This window comes from Esox lucius, chromosome 7 (genome assembly GCF_011004845.1).
Source record: "Esox lucius isolate fEsoLuc1 chromosome 7, fEsoLuc1.pri, whole genome shotgun sequence".
Taxonomy (NCBI): Eukaryota; Metazoa; Chordata; class Actinopteri; order Esociformes; family Esocidae; genus Esox; species Esox lucius.
In genome coordinates, this window is record NC_047575.1 from 41609142 (window position 1) to 41632327 (window position 23186).

At 40.8% G+C, this 23186-nt stretch overlaps 1 protein-coding gene across 4 annotated transcripts in view; it reads right to left on the minus strand.

Moving 5' to 3' along the window:
* rxfp2a (relaxin family peptide receptor 2a) overlaps positions 1-18119 on the minus strand; it is a 77145-nt gene extending 59026 nt beyond the window's left edge. For 3 of the 4 annotated variants that reach the window (XM_010904254.5, XM_020047745.3, XM_020047748.2), the window contains exon 1: positions 17778-18119. In XM_010904254.5, the coding sequence (XP_010902556.2) occupies positions 17778-17865 (88 nt within the window). In that variant the 5' untranslated portion in view covers positions 17866-18119. Of the gene's footprint in view, positions 1-17379; positions 17443-17777 lie in introns of all 4 variants that reach the window. The other variant, XM_020047747.3, reaches the window with a different exon arrangement.
* Positions 18120-23186: the final 5067 nt, after the last annotated feature.

Below are 23186 nucleotides of genomic sequence, written 5' to 3' on the forward strand. Positions count from 1 at the left end.
CGGGTGGGGTGTGGCCTGGTCCTAAAAGCCTGCGCATTCTCTCCGCAAAACACACAGGTGTGCTAATCCTTTGATGGCTGGCCATCAAGTTATTATTATATGTTAAGCTAGTTATACCAGTAATAATACACATTTGTGATTTGCAAAAAGGTACGTTGTTTTCTTATTATCAAACATGGGGTTGAAGCCGCTCTCCTTCCACAGACAAGCACTCGGGTGTCTCCCAGCTCTTCACTCTTCTCAGGCTTCAACGTCCTCTCCACTAAACATGAATATGATAATTATGAATAGTGAGTCAGCTATATTTTACGTTTCCATACTATGGTTTATTTGGCTGTAGTAGCATCTACGTACCTACGTGATCTAAGACAATGCTTGAATTATATTATTACAGTTTTTCTGAATTGCTAAAACACTATACCCCATTCTCTGAACCACATGTTCAGTAGCCATTTGTTGAATCATTCACTCTTTTCGCAAAACCTATAAAAGGTTCAGGTAGATTGACACCATTTGCAATTCGCATTCACTCTGTTTGGAAAACTCTAAAGACATTCTCACTCATTAAAACACATTTCACACATTTTGATGCATCTGTGTTGCAAAATGGTAAACACAACTACAACACAGTTGTCATCCTTTACACACAAGAACTCAAAACTGTTCACACTTGTTTTGAATTATGTGATCAAACAAACTGTACAGAATTCAGAGTGCACAGGTGGCACCAGTGTGTTGATTGTTAATACCAACAATGGATGGAAAGGATCTGAGTCAGAGGAGGAAGAGTACGAGGATGAGGTGGTGGATGAGGAGTATGAAGATATGAAGAACAGCAAGACCAAGAACAGTAATTCAGATTATCTGTGGTCACCTTAATCAGGACGTTCAGAGAAGAGAACAGGTCATTTAATCTTTTACAGTATATTTATGATTGTTCAGATACTAAAATAAAAAATAGCACACAGTTAGTGAAACCTGACACTCCAGGCACAAAACCACAGCCCAGATCTGCACAGCTAGAAGCATATTCACAGCCCCACACGTTTTGCAAAACACTAAACACAATTGTCTAGAATAGACAAAGAAATCAGACCTGATGTCTTTGCCATTTCCAGGCACTGCCTTTAAAAACACCACACCTATGAAACAATTGATCGAACATGGCCATAAGGTGTACAGACACTTAGGTGCTTAATTGCAAACTCAGTAATCAGGCATAAGCACTATAAAAAGGCAACAGGTGAGTTTACCCGTCTTCGACAACAATGGAAGGCAACGTTGCAGTAAGAGGAAGAAGGAGGATGAGAGGTGGAGCCTTTGGAGGAAGAGAGATAGGGAGGAAGAGAGATAGGGAGGAAGAGAGATAGGGAGAGCAGATGAGATATATAGTCCCTGATGACAATGTATCTTTCCACCAATCTGCTCGAGTCCAAAACGGGTTTGATCAGCATCCACAATTTTCACTCCAATAGCTCCCACCATACCCTCCCTTTCCTAAACCCCATTGAGGAGTTTTTTTCAGGCATGGTGATGGAAGGTTTATAATCTCCAGCTCTGTCAGTATACCCCACATTCAAGCCATGGAGGAGGCCTGAGAGCAAACTGATGCAGGGTCTGGTGCAAGGATGGATTTGGTGTTGTTTTTGGTCAATATATTCATGTACTGTAGTCTAACAATACCTCTGAAAAAAGCCTCTGAAAAAAGACTATATCATAAAGAAAAGTTATTGTTATTTTTTGTAGTAAAATCATATCCTGCAGATTTTAGTTTAACCGTATCTTGTCTCTCTCTCTCTCTGCATTCTCTACACTGTGTAGTTTTCAGCAGAACTCTAAGAAGGCATAGAAGTGTGCCTCTTCTAAAATCAAAGTGCCGTTTTAAAAGTTAAACCTCCTTCAACAAAAGTCAAAGAAATGCTCATGTAAAACTTTAAATGTGTCTTGAGAATGGAGCGGATAAGACAGGGGTGAGTGATTCATCTTCTTCTGGGTCTCTGTGGGACACAAAGCTGTATCCGTGTGACCTTGGTAAAGGACTTGATCACAAGGTTGTGGTTGATGTTGAATACTGTTATCAGAATAATAAGGCAGTGGTGAACAAAAAGAAACATTTTAATCTCCTTTAAAGACGAGCTGAATTATAGAGATACACCAACATCTACAACTATACCCCCTCCATGGTGACAACAAAGTCATATTGTGGTGCAAAGAAAAGGGTTGGCAGAACGGGGGAAAAAAAGAGAACATTTAAAATAACATTTATCTTGACCTTTTTGGGAGGGTATGACGTGAAGTGACTAAAAAGGCCGACATTGAATTTTCTCATTTTATTACTTATTTAGAAACACGTTGACATTTGGAAAGGGATTTTCACTTTTATAATATTTTAATGGTTTAATGGAAAAACTGGTGGAGAGTACCTGAGACTCCAGCCACACTATCGTAGATCTCTCCATAAAACTAGCAGATATTTTCACAGGGCATGTACTACATATTAAGAGCAAGAGGGAGTGAGGGTTAAGGAACGGGGGAGAACGGGGGTGGGTGAGATAGACAGAGAGTGCTATTTCAGGATTGCGAGCGCTGGTTTTGAATAAATGAAGCCCCCACAGAGAGGGAGATTTAAGATTTTATTAGAATCCCCATAAACTGATCTCAACAGAAGCTTTTTCTCCTCCTGGGTTCCACACAAAACATTAAACATGAAATAATACAGAACATTAGCAGAAGCTGTTTCTCCTCCTGGGTTCCACACAAAACATTGAACATGAAATAATACAGAACATTAGCAGACAAGTATAGTACATTTATAAAATAACACAACATGGTGCAACAGTTTTGTTTGAGCAGACTTTCAGACACATTTTTCAGACCACAACACAGATTTGTAAGCACATCCCTTTGCTCTCATTTCAGCACCCAATCACCACAACTTTGATAGTACCTGAGTGATACAGTGATGGCACCTTAGATTAAACCTTGTATTGTTCTTTTTACTCTAAAACCCACCATGCTCACTCACATGTAAATCCACAAGCCAGCATATTCAAACGCATGAACCCTATCCATACAGACAGGCCAGCCTATTTAGACCTTTCAATGTCCTTTAGAAAAGTGAAATCAGGGGACCTATATTCACTCAATACTGATTAATATAACAGACACGTTGAGAGAAATACAGTAAGTTCATGAGAATTGAAAGTACTGCGCTAGCACATTTGGTTCCTTGGAAGTTGTAGGAACATATTTTGGGTTCACATTAGTTGAGGGAACTGAGCAAACCCTTTCCTGATTGTTGGAACTGAAAGTCCTCTGAAAGTTTTCTGAGATTGATGGGGAAAATGTTGCCTGTTCGGATCACTTTTATTTTTATGTTGCAGGGCGGTTCTAAGAATGTGTATTGAAAGTTTTCCAGCAGGTTTTATTACTGCTTTGAGACTGGAAGCAACGGGTTATTCAGAGGTTTTTTAATAACTCTCAGAAAACCTTCTTTGAAAGTTGCAACATAAATTTCAACATCATAACTAGCCTAGGGCAGTGGTTCCCAACTCCGGTCCTCAAGTACCCCCAACTGCACACATTTTTGTTGTATCCCTGGACAAGCACACCCAATTCAACTCAGTGAGAGCCTGATAATTAGTTGACAAGTTGAATCAGCTGTGCTTGGCTGGGGCTACGATGAATATGTGTACTGTTGGGGGTACTTGAGGACCGTAGATGGGAACCACTGGCCTAGGGTAACCATATTCACTCTAAAGTGCTGTAATGCAGAGGGAACTAAATGTCCATGGCTCCCAGGAATCACTACAAAGTTGTGCTCATGAGTTTGCATACCCTGGGAGAAATTGTGAAATTTTGGCATTGATTTTGAAAATATGACTGATCGTGCAAAAAAACTGTATTTTATTTAAGGAAAGTGATCATATGAAGCTATTTATTATCACATAGTTGTTTGCCTCCTTTTTAATTCATAATGATAACAGAAATCACCCAAATGGCCCTGATCAAAAGTTAACATACCCTTGAATGTTTGGCCTGGTTAAAGACACACAAGGTGACACACACAGGTTCAAATGGCAATTAAAGGTCAATTTCCCACACCTGTGGCTTTTTAAATTGCAATTAGTGTCTGTATATAAATAGTCATTGAGTTTGTTAGCTCTCACATGGATGCACTGAGCAGGCTAGATACTGGGCCATGGGGGGCAGAAAAGAACTGTCAAAAGACCTGCATAACAAGATAATGGAACTTTATAAAGATGGAAAAGGATATAAAAAGATATCCAAAGCCTTGCAAATGCCAATCACTTATTAAGAAGTGGAAAATTCAGGATCTCTTCATACCAAGCCAGGGTCAGAAAGATTTCAGCCAAAACTAACAAAGAAAAACCCACAGGTAACCTCAGGAGAAATACAGGCTGCTCTGGAAAAAGAGGGTGTGGTTGTTTCAAGGAGCACAATATGACGATACTTGGAACAAAAATGAGCTGCATGGTCGAGTTGCCAGAAAGAAGCCTTCACTCCTCCAATGCCATAAAAAAGCCTGGTTACAATATGCCCAACAACAACTTGACACACCTCACAGCTTCTGGCACACTTTAATTTGCTAGACCACCTGCAACAATTCAGGGCCTCATAGACAACTATTACACAAGACGGCATGCTGTCATTAATGCTAAAGGGGGCAATACACAGTATTAAGAACTAAGGGTATGCAGACATTTGAGCAGAGGTCTGTTCATTTTTTCCTTGTTGCCATGTTTTGTTTATGATTGTGCCATTCTGTTATGACATACGTTGAATGTGAATCGCATAAGAAATAACAAACATGCTTTCTTTACAAATGGTACATTTCAGCTCCGGAAACAATTAATTTTTTCCGGAGCTGTATATTACCAATCTCTAACAAGTCTCTCTTTAATACTATTATCTTTACATTTTTTTTGGTATGTTAGCTCAAACGTGTGGACATTACATCAATGTTTAAAACATAAACCTATATTGGTTTGATTCTGTAAGGAGGCCCCTCAAATCAAAATCTGCTTAGGGCCCCAACAGGCTAGAGCCAGCCCAGGCGTGAGATGATGTAGCAGTAGGGTTTATAGAAGCACCAGGCCTGTAGTCCATTAAAGATGTGCATCAGCCTGCCTCATCAAAAATGGCATAGTGAGCCTGCAGAGCACATACAGATGTCCAGCTCAATTAAAGCCCATCTGCATACACACATTACCACCAGAGGGATTGGACCACTGGTCTTCATTGAATGCTCTGCTTAGGTTTGCTGTGTAGCAGGTGCAACCTAATGAAAATGAATTTGCCAAATGTGAGCATTATTTCTAGCCTTCCAAGCCAATGCTGACAGAACAGGAGAGGGATAATTTCGAGGAGCTGTGAGCCTGCGTTGTGTAATACTTGTGAAATTTGTTTCACATGTACTTCAGGACTATTTTGCAAGCTACTCATAAATGGCCTGTGAGCTACTATGCAATCAACCTGTGGGAGACGCCTGATCTACAACCTAAAAGGGTTTTTCAGCTGTCCCCGTAGAGAACTCTTTGAAGTACCTGTCTAGGTTACAGTAAAAACCCTTTTCATAGAATATTCTATATTTCACCACGAAGGGTTCTCCTACTGGGACAGCTGAAGTAACCATTTAGGGCCTTTTTGCTCAGAGTAGTTGATATAGCTAAGCTAACCATTTTATGGACCTTCTGAAGTTTTATTCTTCTTTCCTCCTGACAAACTGGCCATAACATCATAGCAAATTCAGTTTTATGTGTTGGCTAAAGCTTGTGCATTTTAGCCAAGCTGCATAGCATCTACATATCATAGCTTGTATAGGTGAAGTTGGCTAGTTATCTGGCTAACTGATAGCTAGTCAGCTCAGCAGGATAACTACAGTACATGCTGAAGCGGCTGCCAGATCACATTAGCTAACGTTACACATTAGGGAGAGGCTAAGTACTGTGCAACATTACATCACAGTATCTAGAAACAAAATAAACAGGCTAGCTGGATAGCTATCGTTCACGTTCTGTAGCTATAGCAAATTGATTCACCTACAACATACACATCTTAAATTTGACTGCCCACTGAAGACTGTGTCTGTTGGTTGTGGATCTGAAAATAATAATCATAAAAACAATAATAAAATAGTAATATAAATAGGTAGGGTTGATTCCTTTTTTTGGACAGTGGGGTTTAAGATCTGTGTTTACCATTTAAGGTGGGGGAAGGAAACTATGATCCTGAAATTGGCAAAAAGTTTCTGTGTTTCACTTTAGAACTGGTAGTTCTTTGCACTCAGCCCATGTTTATGGAATCACTCCTGCTGTAGAAGATGATGAAAAACAAACGCTTTGGCCTTTCGCGCTGCATGCCTGATATATGCCCTGATATAGTGCATATTAGCAGGGGTCCTACTAATCCCACTGTTGTGTGTGTGTGTGTGTGTGTGTGTGTGTGTGTTGCAGCTCAAAATGGTGTTGACACTTTCCATTTGACTGGTTGCCCTTGTTGAGTGGTTTCACAAGGGAAGGAGAGTGGGACGAAGGGATGTTTTCATTAAATGGAATCAAAGCACAGGGTCCCACCCAAATGGCACCCTGTTCCCTTTCCATTTCACTACGCATTTCAACCGTACTCTTTAAGAGATTTTTTACAGGTAGCCCTGAGCTGACAGAATTTAATAACAACTTCCATGGTTGTGATATTGGTCACAATATGATTAAGGATTTGATATGATCCATTCCTTCACAGCAACAGCAGAAAAGAAAGCTTTGACACAGAGACCTTTGCATGCCAAATGGCACCCTAATCAATATTTAGTGCCCTATTTTGGAAAGATCATGCCATTTGAGACACACACAAGTTATATAGATTCTATGATTCTAGAGTCTATGGTTAATCCGATTCTATTTGTGCAACCCTGGTATCTACAGCTGCAGACCTGAAAAGGTTCACACAGTTCCCAATCAGGGACAGGTACTGTTATGTGGAATCAGTAACGCTTTAGTTTTTTTACTAACTGTATACTGTAGAGTTTAAACTGAATACTGTAAATTGCCATGAACTACATTGCATAGTGGGCAAAATATTTAAAAAGCAGGAAATTTTTATGAGTGGTAACACTGGGAAATTATACTGGGCACGTGTCTTAGTGAGAGAATGGTTTGAATTTAGTTATTTTTGGCTATTTGTGAGTTAGTTGCTGGACCCATTTTCTAGTAAATTAATTGCAGTAAGAGTGTTGGAAAATGTAAAATATAATACAGGAACACCCTGTACCTTTTTGAAAAAAGTTACTGTTGTCTTTTCATTCACTTACTGGCAGCCAGTTGCAAGCTAGCCAATCTCTTTTTCTCTATCTCTCTGTCTCGCTCTCCCTCCACTTTACATAATTTGTGGTCCACTTTTCACACTGTTGTGGATTCTGGAAGTGACTGGTGAGATTTTAAGAAGGCTCACAGAGATTGATGTTAATGCAAGCACAGTCCTGGTTTTGGGTTTTCTGTCATAGATTATTTGGATAAATCAGAATAGGGTTAAAGTGGGTTCTACTGCTTTGATTCAAGCATATGCAAAATGCATACTGTATATTAATTCTGTGATTTCTACTTTAATCTACCAACAGCACCGCCTTCAGCAACTCAAACTGGCCGAAGATCCCATCGGACGAACTCGATGCAAGTCCATGTTGGAAATCAATTCGCTCACTTTCTGTTTAGCCCACGTACTGCTTAGCTCCGCTGCGTTGCCACACAAATGATCGACATGATTGAGTTGATCTGCAGAGCTTCCTTAGCCAAACCAGAAGCGAGACACAACTCTACACAACTGAAAGAAAATATGCCCCAGGAACGTTGGCTCTCGTTGCACGCATTCCTTAACACCATTTCCGCTGCACACTTTGGTGTTCCTAAAGGCCCGGTTTTGGGATCTGCGAGGGTTTTGCTATAATTGCCAACTTTAAGTGATGTCATCCGGAAACTGCTTTGCAGACGACACCGTTGAACATTTAAATGAAGCCCAAAACCTCTTCTGGAAGCTGTTTCAGTCATAAGGAAATGGAGGACAGATTGTGTTTACTTTTTACTACCAAAACTTGAAATAATAATTCTAGGTCCCAAGAAACACAGTTAGAAGGCCTGCATCTTGCGATCTCCGGTTACGTGTAGGTATGGCTGGATCATTTCAGCGAGGTAAGTAGGAGCAAGTCCATGTATTGCTTTATAGGTTAACAATAAAACCTTAAAATCACCCCTAGCCTTAACAGGCAGCCAGTGCCGAGAGGCTAATACTGGAGTAATGTCTCAATTTTGTTTTAATTCTATTTAGGATTCTAGCAACCGTGTTCAGCACTAATGCAAGTGTATTTGTTGATTCATCAGGGTAACCGGAGAGAGTAGCATTTTCAGTAAACTAATATAGAAGTAATGGATTGGTATTTGCAATGTTCCGAATATGGAAAAAAGCTAGACATATCTTATATTATTCATCAAAGGAGAGATCAGTGTTGAGGGTAACGTTAAGTTTTCTCACAGTTTTATGGGATATGGTTCATTTTGGGATCTGCCAACAAAACTCTTTGTCTCTGAAAACAAGCATTTCTGTTTTTTCTGAGCTTAAAAGCAAAAAGCTCTCTGTCATCCACTTCATAATATCTGAAACGCATGCTTCCAAAGTAGGTAATTTTTGGGATTCTCCATATCTCATCTAAATATAAAACTGTGTGTCATCGGCACACAGTTGTGAAAAAACTGAAAAAAACTATTGAAAACAATAATGGTCCCAAAACTGAGCCTTGAGGAACATGAAACATGCCTTTGATTTGTCTGAGGACAAGCCATCCACACATATGAACTGATATCTTTCAGATAAACAAGATTTAAAGCAGGCTAGGCCGTGTCCGCATAGCCAACATGGGTATCCATTCTCTCCAAGAGAAGGGAGTGATCAATAGTGTCAAAGGCAGCACTAAGATCAAGAAACAAAACGAATGCGGAGCCTTTGTCTGACACCATTAGAAGGTCATTTGTTACCTTCACAAGTGCAGTCTCAGTGCTATGATGCGGTCTGAAACCTGACTGGAACATTTCATATGTTATTTGCCTTCAGGAAAGCTTTAGTTGTTGAGAAACAGATTTTTTCTAATATTTTTTTAGAGGAAGGGGCAGTTCGATATTGGCCTACAATTGTTTAATATATCTGTATCCAGATTATATTTTTTCAGAAGAGTCTTTATTTCTGCAATTTGTAGTGATTTTGTATCCATTTCAGTTCCAAAGTCTTACGCTGCTATACTATTGTGCTAGTGGATTGGGTCAGTTCTCCTTCTCCACTATAAATCGTTGTTGATATGAGGAATGCATTTTCAGAATTTTCCCAGTCTCCTTCCGTTTTAAACTTTAGGAGGACATGAGGTCCTGGTCCACACCTGCGGAGTACCTGGTTTGAGGGGCCCATTGCTGTCACTGTCCTTGTCCATTTGGTCATACTTTTGACCTAGTCTAAATTTAAATAGACTCTGGATTTAGCCCACATGCATTTATTAATTATTCCAATTGGACTCTTAATATCTCACCTGGCACAGCCAGAAGAGGACTGGTCACCCCTCTGAGCCTGGGTCCTCTCTAGGTTTCTTCCTAAAATTCGGCCTTCTTAGGGAGTTTTTCCTAGTCACTGAAATTCAACACTACTGTTGTTTGCTCCTTGGGGTTTAAGGCCAGGTGTCTCTGTAAAAGCACTTTGTGACAACTGCTGTTGTAAAAAGGGCTTTAGAAATACATTTGATTGATTGATAGGGTGCAAATAATTCTGTTCAACATCGGCTGACCTAACACAGTAGTTTTGTTGGGACAAGTTGACTCATTACTAATTTAGTGAAAATGTTGAGCGATACAGGATCAAAACATTTTAGTTTATGTGATGGGAGACAGGGGACAGTCTGAATAATATGCAGAGTTCTCCTTTCTGATCCATGGAATGCTTCCTCTAATTCTTCTTGTGTCCTACCTAAGCTTTGGAGGACCTGGCGTGATGATTTATAACTGTACCTGTCCTAAGTCCTCCTGGTTGTGCTTATATACCAAGTTGCTGCCTGATGATTCCTGCTGTCACTGCCCACAGCCCACCTGGTAGTCCCTGTCCTCGTCCACCTGGTTGTGCGGCTGGTCTGGATTCTGCCTAAAGACTCTGGACACAGCACATATGCATTCATTGACCTGCTGGTCATCTGACAAATGCAAATATGTGCCTGAAAAAGGGTGTGTGTTCTTATAATCTACACCCAGCACAGCCAGAAGAGGTCAGCCATCCCTCAGAGTCTGGTTCCTCTCTATGTTTCTTCCTGAGTTTTGAGCATTCTAGGGAGTTTGTCTCAGCCCCTGTGCATCAATTGTTGTTGCTTGCTCTTTGGGGATTCAGGCTCAGTATCTGTAAAAGCACTTTGTGACAACTGTTTTTGTAAACAGGGCTTAATAAAATAAATTTGATTGATTGATAAATCTCAGTTCGCTAAAAAAGCAGATTTCATCTTCATTTTTTGGAATTGAATCAGGGCCAGGCCTTATGACGCCACTGTCTCTCACTGTCTCCCTCTGTCTCTACTTCCATCTCCCCCTCCCCGGTGTCCCTCTCACCCCATTCTCCACCTTCCCTACTGCCCTCCATCCTCCATCCTCTCTCTCCCTCCACTCTCCCTCTGCCCCCCCCTTACACAGAGCGAAAAATTATTCATTCTCTGGAGCAATCCCGCAACAGCCACGATACTTGGACTAGATTGATCACTTCACATTTAGATCCTTAACCTAAGCAGGCAATTAGTCTGTGTGGACAGCAGGTCCTCGGTTACAAAGCAGAGTTGACTGCCAGCCTGCCTGCCTGCCTGACACAAAACCAAACCCCTTCAACCTCTTTCCCAGATGTAAATTCTCTGTTATACAGTTAATACACAATATATGTTTAATTTTGTAACATATCAAGTTATCAATCAGCAGTTTGCTGTAGTGATTACTGACCCTGGGAAGGAATGGGAACTCCGAACCCTAAAGTTTCAAGTGTTTGGTCCAACCAATAAGCAATACAAGCCCTTGTACTGAAGAGTCTTCAAATGACTTACAGTGGCATTAAAGCTGAATACATTGTCATTATAATTATCAATATTAAAATAATAATTATTGTCATTATATTCATATTATTATAAAGGACCTTGCACTGAAGAGTCTTCAAATGACTTACAGTGGCATTAAAGCTGAATACATTGTCATTATAATTATCAATATTAAAATTATTATTATTGTCATTATATTCATATTATTATAAAGGACCTTGCACCGAAGAGTCTTCAAATTACTTACAGTGGCATTAAAGCTGGATACATAGTCATTATAACTATTATTATTACAATTACTATTATTGCCATTATATGCGAATTATCATTGAACACCATATGAACACCATATGCTACTAAAACACCTGCACAATATAAACAGCCTCACAGTTAATGAAGGCTATCTGATTGCTTTACCAGTTTGCTACAACTTTGCCTTGAGCTGAGATTTCATTTTCCTTTCGAATGTCAAAATACTTGTTGGTGTTACTTTATAACATTCATGCATTTTGAAGGGATTTGCAGCAAACAGCGTGAAATTAAAAATGTGATAAGATAATTTCAAACAGACATGATCAGTTCAAGATCAGTTCAAGAAACTGGACTCATTAGTTCCTACTACACAATTCAAATAGTTGTTGGAGAGAGAAGTCTACGATAGTACACCTTTTGATTAATTGTATGCATTTTACTGCGTTTTGTTTGTGTATGCTGTTCACAGGGCTCCTTTGGGAATGAGACCTTGATCTCAGTGGGAGTCCCCTGTGTAAATAACAGTTAAATAAAATTAAAAGATCAGTTCATAATCAGTTCATAATCAGTTCATAATCAGTTCATAATCAGTTTTGAGGTCAAGTTAGGATGACTGTTAGTGATAAGTATTATAATGGGCTATTGTTTCTCATCCTCCTTCCCTCTCTCTCTCTCTCTATTTCTGTCACTTTCCATTTCTCTGTCATGACAAAAACAGAAATAACTGCACCCACAAGGATCATTATCTCACACAGCCCACAAAGAGGCACAAGAGGAAACATAAAATATATATTTATTTTTAAACATGTTAAATAAATAAAGGCTTTCCATATTTTAAACCCAGTGAGCAAATGTCACGCCAAATAACACCTAATCTTTTTATTCTCTGCGTCTCATTAGCAAGCCGTGGAGTTCATATGACAGACTGCTGACACACACACACACACACACACACACAAAGCATGCTAACCAAGCTAAATATACTCCTGAGATTATGTCTGTGTGTGCATGCAGGGGTGCGTGGTGGCGTTATATCTGTTACATTCCTTAAATTAAAAAAAAAGTACAATTACTTTCTCCCCACTTGACCACATTGTTTCTCATTGGGCAATTTCTTCTCACCCAATTCACGATTAAGGCCCCGGTTTGTTGAAACAACTCCCCGTTGACCCCGAAACAGTCAAGGTTGAGATATGTCTCCTCCAAAGCACATCCTACGCCGTTCTGGTCCTTATTACGTAGCTGGCTGAACCAGGAAGTGTAGGCCAGAGGGAACACACTCCTTGGGCTTCTAGCAGGACCTGAGGTGTAGTCTAGCATGAATGCAACTAATTCTCGTGACAGCTGTTCCATACACGGTTTGATGATAGCCAGGCACATGCATAGGTAAGGCTCAGTCGACAACCCCGCCCACTTTTTCAGATTCAGCACATCCCCCTCAGAAGGTCTGTGCATGTTACTGATGATAACATTGTTTAGCAACTGTATCTCTGTACTCATGCTAACTAGCTAGTCAAGCATTAAAACTTGAATTGACCAGGCAGTCGACCAAGCGAGCACCTATGAATGTAACAGAAATAAATGAAATGGGATTGGCTAATCCAAGAGCATTCAAGGCCAACTGCATATGCAATATTAGTGTGTGTATATGAGAGAGAATAGAGAGAAAAATAATGTTTGAGAGAGTGTGTGTGGGACAGAGAGAAAAGCTATGTGTGTAAGAGACGGAGAGTGTTGGGCCTATGTGTGCGTAAATATATTTAATATTTAAAATTGAAAGATGGTTGCAGTTTTTTCATAACACTATTGGACTATGTTTCAAATCTATTTTGTCCTTGTATTGAAAGAGGCAGTTGTTTTATCATATTCTTGATTTAGAGAGTGGGCTACATGAACACTGGGAGCATCAACATTCCCTTTGTAAGAGAAAATTACACTTTATTAGGTCCACCTGTTTGTTAACACAAATAGCCAAACAACAAATCATGTGGCTGTAACTCAATATACTGTATAAAGCACGCAGGCATGGTAAAAGGGTAAAGTTGTCGTGCGACGGAAGATTGGAATGGGAAAGACGCGGGACCTAAGTGACTATGGCCCTGGTGTTATTGTTGTTGTCAGACGTGGTGGTTCTGACATCTCAGAAAAAGCTGAGCTCTTGGGATTTTAGGCACTGATGTCTCTTGGGTTTGCGGGGCATTACGCAATAACCAAACAAAGATTAATTGAGCGGCATTGGTCGTGGCAAAACACTTTGTTGGTGAATGGGGTCAGAGCAGAATGGCCCGACTCATTCAAGCAGACAGAAAGGTAACACATATTATAAATACTAACTCTTTGCAATTTACTATTAAGCTGCAGAAACATCTCAAGGACGATATGATGGGAACAGAATGCACTTGAGTTTAATTTTGAGTGTCATAGCAACGGGTCTGAATGCTTAGGTAAATGTGACATTTATGTTTTTCATTTTTTCAAAAATGTGTAATTGCCATTATTGGGTATTATGTGTAGATTGAGTAGAAAAAGCTATTTAAACCATTTCAGAAAAGGGCTGTAACGTAAGAAAGTGTGAAAAAGTTCAATACTTTGCGAATGCACTGCATTATGGATATTTTTTTAATTGCAATGCAAAAAGTCCATATAATGCTCCTTCATTCCTTTCATTAAAAATCATTACGGGACATGCCTCCCTTCAAACAGCTTCTTTGAAGCAAGTGTGCATCTCAGAGGCTAAATCGAACGACTCTGTGTTCCTAAGAACACAGCGAGGGTATCTGAGGTACTTAATAGGCTGTGGACTCGATTGTGACCGTCACTTTTGATCAGATGAAATGTAATCTCAAGGAGCCAGTTGAAGTCACAAGGCGGAAAGACAATATCTTGTCCCCTGTGCTCCCTGCTCTGTAAGCCAAACATCCTCACTCGCTTTAGACGCATTAGTGTTTAGCATTTGATTGAAAAAGAAAACATGACTCACTGCCTTTCTTCAATTCAGTGTGCACATTGTTCGATGTCAGAAAATGTCAGTTGAATAACAACAGGAAACCTCAGACCTGGTCAAAACAGTGACAGTGAGATTTAACAGTTAGGCACAAGGCGGTGGTTGGGGGGTAAGGTTCACATTACGGTTGGGATTGGGGGTTCCTTATGAACGCCTGAAGGTTGGAAGATTTGAGGTGTGGTATCAATCTGCCGCGGTCAAGCCGGGATGTAGGGACACCTCAACACAAGAGGAGGCCTTGAGGGGGGTACGTGTGTGTGTGTGTGTGTGTGTGTGTGTGTGTGTGTGTGTGAGAGAGAGAAGAAAGGGAGGAGAGAAACAAACGCACCCACAGAAATATAACCACAGTGAAAAGGATACAATTAGAAAACATTTAAATGGTGCCTGTTTAAGCTATAAAAGATATGGAATATTCGGTGGGGGTACACCCCCCCCCCCCGAGGTTTTAGCCCTGTTCTCCATAGACCAATAGTTTTCCCCAGAACCTGTGCCAGAGGCCCCAACAACAACCGGATGGCTGAAGCTAGATTTCTCCGATTAATTTGACAGTTCTGCACCAGATTTCTCATTTGAATAGCGCCAGAACACAACACAAAGGACAGAGTAAAAGGAGGACAGAAAGGAGGGGAGGAAGATGAAAGAGAGAGAGTGGGGGTGGGAAAGAGAGAGGAAGAGATGGAGACAGGGGAAGAACAACTGGATGTCTTACACACCCACACAACACACACAACACCATGCCTCATACGCAGAGAAGGTGCTAATAATGGAACCGTGGAATCTGACTGACTTGTGTCTACAAATGGAACAGACTCACAGACGCACACACAAAGCACAACACACACACACAAAACACACACAAGCTTGCCGACACACATGGAGAAATTGCACATCGTACGATGACAGGCGCTGATTAAAAAAACAGGTTGAATCTTTGACATGGCTTTCCTTTGGCCTGCACACACACACACACACTCACACACACAAACATGTGCTTCACATGCGTACACACACACACAGGAGGAGGAAAGAGATCAGCAGCACTGATGGGCTAAGAACATATTGTATGATTAGTTTCTGACCAGATGTCAAACAAACACATGTCTGCTGACTCATCCTGTGGAGAGTACTTCACTGACTCATCCTGTGGAGAGTACTTCACTGACTCGTCCCGTGGGGAGTACTTCACTGACTCGTCCCGTGGAGAGTACTTCACTGACTCACCCCGTGGGGAGTACTTCATTGACTCACCCCGTGGGGAGTACTTCACTGACTCACCCCGTGGGGAGTACTTCACTGACTTATCCTGTGGAGAGTACTTCACTGACTCATCCTGTGGAGAGTACTTCACTGACTCGTCCCGTGGAGAGTACTTCACTGACTCACCCCGTGGGGAGTACTTCATTGACTCACCCCGTGGGGAGTACTTCACTGACTCATCCCGTGGAGAGTACTTCACTGACTCATCCCGTGTGAGTACTTCATTGACTCATCCTGTGGAGAGTACTTCATTGACTCATCCTGTGGAGAGTACTTCACTGACTCATCCCGTGTGAGTACTTCATTGACTCATCCTGTGGAGAGTACTTCATTGACTCATCCTGTGGAGAGTACTTCACTAACTCACTAACTAAATCGCGTCTGTCAGTGCAAAGTAGTAATTCAACCAAGTGTTCCTCTTTATTCAAGTGGAATTACATACACAAACACCTCTCTCTCTCTCTCTCTCTCTCTCTCTCAAACACACACACACACAGATGTCTTACGGGCTAATGTCCTCTAATTTACATTCCAGCACACATGGAGTGACAGGCTGCATTATTTGGGCCCAGACTAAATTAACTTGCTTGCCTTCAAAATAAACAAAAACGTATTTGGCACTGAGTCGGACATGGATCTTTCTGTCTGAAAAAGAGAGACTTTGGTGAAAAAAACGTAATTAGAAAACAATGACCAGAGTGTGTTTGTTATAAAGTGTGTCCATACATAGCATTAGACAAACTGATTAAATACAGTTTGTCTAATGTCTAACATGTTTAAACAGCTAATTCCAAAAGTACCTTTAACAACCTTGATCAATTAACATCAGACCAAACATATATCAAACAACCAAACGGGATATATATATAATTTATTATAAGGGGTTGCTAAAAATTTTTTTTTTAACTGATGTTAACTAGCAGGATTCGCTCATCCCTTCAGGTGATAATAGGAAATGCAAAATTTACTTAAATTGAGCAGTAGTCTAATACAAATGGTCTTTAATTTACAGATGGACTAATAAGTTGGAGTTGGAAAAACTACAGTTGGACAAATAAGTAAAATTGAGACGGCACACGTTAACACCAATCAAAATATATTAGCTGCATATATTAATCATTAGGCAATGTATTTGGGATTGTTTTAGTGCATTCAGTGCTTTCAGACAATTCAATCAATTAATATTAAAAACAATGAGTGCATTAAAAATACCAACTTGGCTTGATTGTTTAATTGTTAATTGACTGACTCGGAGATTTTAAGTTTCAAATTATAGAGTTACGCACCGCTAACAAGTGAAAAGCTGAGAAGTGCTCTTTGAAGTTAATCGCGGTTGATATATTGACGCACACGGGAACCCGTGGCCTCCGCGTTCTGTCAGTGGAATTCTAAACCGGGGTCAACTGCTGTCCTTTTTAACAAGTAGGAATAAAAAGTCACTCATGAAAAAAATATGGCAGTGTCAAATTCCTCAAATGGAATGCTCTATAAACTGATCAATGCGTTACACAGATATACTTGCTGTTCCTTGAAGACTGAAATACAAGTGTAGCCTATATTAAAATATGAAATAGGCGGATGGGATCTATTTACATTCATCCTGACATATTTTTGTCAAAGTGTAAAGCATATGTCTAGGTCAAACGTCCCGTTAAGAATATGGTTTGGCACAGGTTCCTGTGAAAAAATAAAATAGCCTATTATAAACTGGAGTTATTTTTAATAAAACGCTTATTTCTTTCCAAACCCGTACCTGTGCCTCAGCTGTGGTAGACAGCGGTTCCTTGTATGCGCTGTCAATCACTGCCGCGTGACACTGCAGGTGGCAGTTCAGAGAAAAGTTACCACACAATACAAACCGAATGAACGGAAAATGAGTTATGGATTATAGACAGTCATTCAGTGTCGTGTTTTTAGTAAAGAGCCCCCAAGAAATGTAGCCAATTATTTTTGAAAGCTCGCGGTTGAAGCCTTCTTAAGCATGCGCAAATGCACAGCGTCTTATTTAAGTCTGGTGCGCAATGACAAAGTCAATGTGCATTAAAATAAAGAGTTTCAAATGTTAATTATGTTTAGTAGCACCATCTGAGAATAGTTAATACATTCAATTGATTTATTATAATTCTATAAGATACGATCCGATCAACCTACCCTTGTTCGCAGTTTCAACCAGGTGTGCGCACAGCAGAAAAGCTATTAGTACGTCCAGTCTCTTTGTGGTTGCTTTCCCGCTTCTCATGGTTCGTCTTTTGGAGTCAGTTGTCTGTGATCCAGTTAACCGTCCACGGTTGGAAATCCCTCGCCACTACGCCGGTGTTTGTCACTGACATTCTCCGGGGAACCAACATGACAGCGAAACTGAGACAGTAACAGTGTTAGTTGATCCCATATCAGATCATATCGGAGGGCGTAAACAAACTAATATCAGAGGAAGGAAAGGATGGTCGGTGTGCGTCTACAGAATATCCTCTCCCACGCACTCGGTCTCTGTCTCCTTCTCCCTTGCTAGCACTGGATTCCTCTCTCTATATCTCTTTTCTTTCTCTCACACACACAGGCAGGTTCACGGATGTGAGGGAGGGGGTCTTCCTAACAAGCTCAAATGGATAAGGTGTAAGTTCTCTGGTGAAGTCACTGCTGAGAGTCAGTCATTGTGTTTTACTTGTAATCAAGTAAACTATCCTGAATGTAGTGCTAAAACAATTACATCTATAGTGTAGTGTAATTGTTTTAGCACTTTTCAAAACATTTGTATATACAGTGGGAGAACAATTATTTGATACACTGCCGGTTTTGCAGGTTTTCCCAGTTAAAAAGCATATAGAAGTCTGTAATTTTTATCATAGGTACTCTTCAACTGTGAGTGACGGAATCTAAAACAAAAATCCGGAAAATCACATTGTATGGTTTTTAAATAATTAATTTGCATTTTATTGGATGATATAAGTATTTGATACAAGGCAGAACATAATATTTGGTACAGAAACCTTGGTTTGCAATTACAGATATCGTACTTTTCCTGTAGTTCTTGACCAGGTTTGCACACATTGCAGCAGGGATTTTGGCCCGCTCCTCCATACAGACCTTCTCCAGATCCTTCAGGTTTCGGGGTTGTCGCTGTGCAATACAAACTTTTAGCTCCCTCCAAAGATTTTCTATTGGGTTCAGGTCTGGAAACTGGCTAGGCCACTCCAGGACCTTGAGATGCTTCTTACGGAGCCACTCCTTAGTTGCCCTGGCTGTGTGTATCGGTTCGTTGTCATGCTTGAAGACCCAACCACAACCCATCTTCAATTCCCTTACTGAGAGAAGGAGGTTGTTGGCCAAGATCTCGCGATACATGGCTCCAACCATCCTCCCCTCAATACGGTGCAGTCTTCCTGTCCCCTTTGCAGAAAAGCATCCCCAAAGAATGATGTTTCCACCTCCATGCTTCACGGTTGGGATTGTGTTCTTGGGGTTCTACTCATACTTTTTCTTCCTCCAAACACGGCGAGTGGAGTTTAGACCAAAAAGCTCTATTTTTGTCTCATCAGACCGCATGACGTTCACCCATTCTTCCTCTGGATCATCCAGATGGTCATTGGCAAACTTCAGATGGGCCTGGACATGTGCTGGCTTGAGCAGGGGGACCTTGCATCCGCTGCAGGATTTTAATCCATGACGGTATAGTGTGTTACTAATGGTTTTCTTTGAGACTGTGGTCCCAGCTCTCTTCAGGTTATTGACCAGGTTCTGCCGTGTAGTTCTGGGCTGATCCCTCACCTTTCTCATGATCATTGATGTCCCACGAGGTGAGATCTTGCATGGAGCCCCAGACCGAGGGAGATTGACCGTCATTTTGAACTTCCTTCATTTTCTAATAATTGTGGCAACAGTTTTTGCCTTCTCACCAAGCTGCTTGCCTATTGTCCTGTAGCCCATCCCAGCCTTGTGCAGGTCTACAATGTTATCCCTGATGTCCTTACACAGCTGTCTGGTCTTGGCCATTGTGGAGAGGTTGGAATCTATTTGATTGAGTGTGTGGACAGGTGTCTTTTATACAGGTAACAAGTTCAAACAGTTGCAGTTAGTACAGGTAATGAGTGGAGAACAGGAGGGCTTCTTAATGAAAAACTAACAGGTCTGTGAGAGCCTGAATTCTTACTGGTTTGTAGGTGATCAAATAATTATAACATGCAATAAAATGCAAAATGTGATTTTCTGGATTTTTGTTTTACATTCCATCTCTCACAGTTGAAGTGTACCTATGATCCAATTTACAGACCTCTACATGTTTTCTAAGTAGGAAAACCTGCAAAATTAGCAGTGTATCAAATACTTGTTCTCCCCACTGTATACATCTAATAATGGCGTCAATTTCGAGAGATTACATAAAAATATTTATCCATACCCATCGAAGTGAAGCAGATCCCCTGGATTTAAAGTGAACGAAAATGACACCGTCTACACAGCTACAGTTAAGAATGTGAGCTAGATAACCATCTGACATTGGACAGTATAAGGCACAAAAAGTTCTCTACAAAGTTTTTGGCAGAAATATTGTTGAGTCTTACCTAATTATTTCCAAGCCTAAAGCAATGACGATCTGCCACCGTCTGTTTCAGTCTTCTGGAACTGAGGTGTGTGAGCTAATGTTAGTTTATACACCCGAGACCAACGCCGTAGGTTTGTATTGTATATTGGGGCAGTCAGGGTAAATTTATCCCAGGATTTTTTACTCTTTTCCAGGGAGGTCACACTGACTTCTCAGTAATAGTCCCAAATGGCGCTCACATAAGACTCTTGACAGAGTGGATTCAGAAAGAATTCTGATCCCTTTTCAATATTTATTTTTTACATTACAGCCTAACTCTAAAATAGATTTGTCTTTCCCTCTTTCCCTGACTCATCTCCCTGTTCCTGCCACTAAAAAACATCCCCACAGCATTATGCTGCCGCCACCATGAGTCACCTTAGGGATTTTGGCTAGAGGATGATGGGTGCCTGGTTTCCTCCTGGTTTCATCTTTTGGCAAACACCAAGTGGCTGTCATCAGGGGCCACATTAGTGCACAGGTTTACAGGGGCCCCTGAAGATCAAGGAATTTCTCATCAGCCCATAAATAAATTGGCCCGCTTAAATATATTAAGACTGTAAAGGTAAAGGCGTTAACCCCTGTAATTTATTCAATTTAATACCTTTCAAAATAAGGCTATTGTCAGGTCTGCCATAAACTCACTCCCTCAACCAAACCACCAATCCCCTGAATGCAACTCATTCCCCCAACCTAGCCACCAATCCCCTGAATGCAACTCACTCTTCAGATCCCAATCACCAGAATTCGAACCACCTGTTCACACTCAACTGTTCTCATTAGCCAAAACATTTAGTTCAGTTGCACGCACTGTTGCCTTTGTCAGGTGTTGTTTGTTTTCACTGCTACTATACTAAGCCATCCATCCATCTTCTTCCGCTTATCCGGGGCCGGGTCGCGGGGGCAGCAGTCTAAGCAGGGATGCCCAGACTTCCCTCTCCCCGAGGAGGTTCCCAGGCGTTCCCAGGCCAGCCGGGAGACATAGTCCATACTCTATACTAAGCCCTTTCTTGAATTTCAACAGTTCTTGGATATTTGTGTACTGATCTGTTTTTGCCTAGTTTACCTTTGACTCCGATTCCTCGTCTAGCCCCTGTCTGAACTTCTGCCTGCCTTTTGGATTCCCAGTGTATGACCTTTTGCCTGTCCATTGACCACACTTCCTGCCACCTCCTCTGGATTATATCAATAAACATCTGCTGTGCTCTGCGCACTTGAAGCCACTCTGTATTCCCTCGTATTCATTACAGCTGTAACATAACAAAATGTGTAAAAGCATCGGGGTCAGAATACTTTATGAATGCACTGTATGTGAATATGATGTCATTTGGCTCATATTCATACTTCTGGGACCATTGTGACCCATATACTCTACCAATGAATGAGCAAGTGTGTCCAAACATTTGTCAGGTACTATATAATCCAGATGGGGTTTTAGTATGTTAAATGTTTCTTCATCTTATTCATGACTTCCTGAGTAAATGTTTTATAGAATGTCTGCCCAAGATTTCTAGACCATTAGTTCTGCAGCATAGAAGGGTAGAGTAAGCATAGCAACTCATCGTTTAGGGGGTAGATGGAACAGTCCTGCTGTGCCTATTCATTCCTCCAACTCACTAAAAGGCTACAGTGAATTTCCTTTTCTTGCCTGAAAGAAGGCACCCCATCTGAGCTGTCTGTTACAAACAGATCTCCATCTAACCGTAGCACATTTGGCGGCTAAGCTATTGATCAACAACCTCCTGAAACGCTGATTAGCTGTTCCAATGGACTTACACAAACACACACGTTTTACTGTCCTTGTGGGAACCCAATATATTGAATGATATTCTTCTCCGATTGTATTCTCCTCCAAATTGTGAGCCGTAATATTCGTGATTATGGTCTTGACTAATCACAACAACTCCACAGCAGATTTGGAAGAGTGCAGACAGGGGTAAATAGCTGTGAGAAAAGCTGAAGAAGCCAGAGGCCATCCAATGGAAGAAGATGCAGACGCTGGAGAAGAGGAAGGGGCTGAGACAGCGCTAGGCCCCAGCGACTTGGGAGCCCAGGAAAGGTAGGGTGAAGAGGACACCGGAGAGACAACCATCCAAGCCCACTCCTCCCTGAGTTTGATTACTCCCTCACCTCCTCGCCTAACCTTTCTATTTACATTGAACAAAATTATAAATGCAACACTTTTGTTTTTGCCCCTAATACAGTGAAACTGCATATTTTAGAGTGGCCTTTTATTGTGGCCAGCCTAAGGCACACCTGTTCAATAATCATGCTGTCTAATCAGCATCTTGATATGCCACACCTGTGAGGTGGATGGATTATCTCGGGCAAAGGATAAGTACTCACTAACACAAATTTAGACAGATTTGTGAACAATATTTGAGAGAAATAGGCCTTTTGTGTACATAGAGAAAGTCTTAGATTTTTGAGTTCAGCTCATGATAAATGGGGGCAAAAACAAAAGTGTTGCGTTTATATTTTTGTTCAGTGTTTGTTATTAAAAAGCACACTTAAACATTTGCTCAGTGTCTGTACCCTGTATCTCTGCCGTTTGTTTTAATTGCAATTATATACTTCTCTGTGGGTAAAAAAATTGGATTTCATTTGTGGAAAATAAGACTAGTTTGACTAAACTCCAACTGTTGGCTGTTTCAAGCTAAAAAACTTCCCCCAAAAAAACTGTCTAAGTTTATTATCACTCGCATACACACACATACACAAACACACACACACACACACACACACACACACACACATACAAGTGCTCAGTGATTCTGATTATACTTAAATAACAATAAAGGTTAGGCTCACCGGGCATTAAATGTACGTCTATATGAGAGCGAAATGAGGTTTGTAAATATAAGGTAATTTTGGGAAGCCATAAACTGCCACTGCTTCCCTTTTAGAACAGCATGGTCTCCCCTCAGTATTCAATGTTTGTCCAAGGGTGAGATATATTTGAAGTTTCAAAGTTTGTGAAAGTA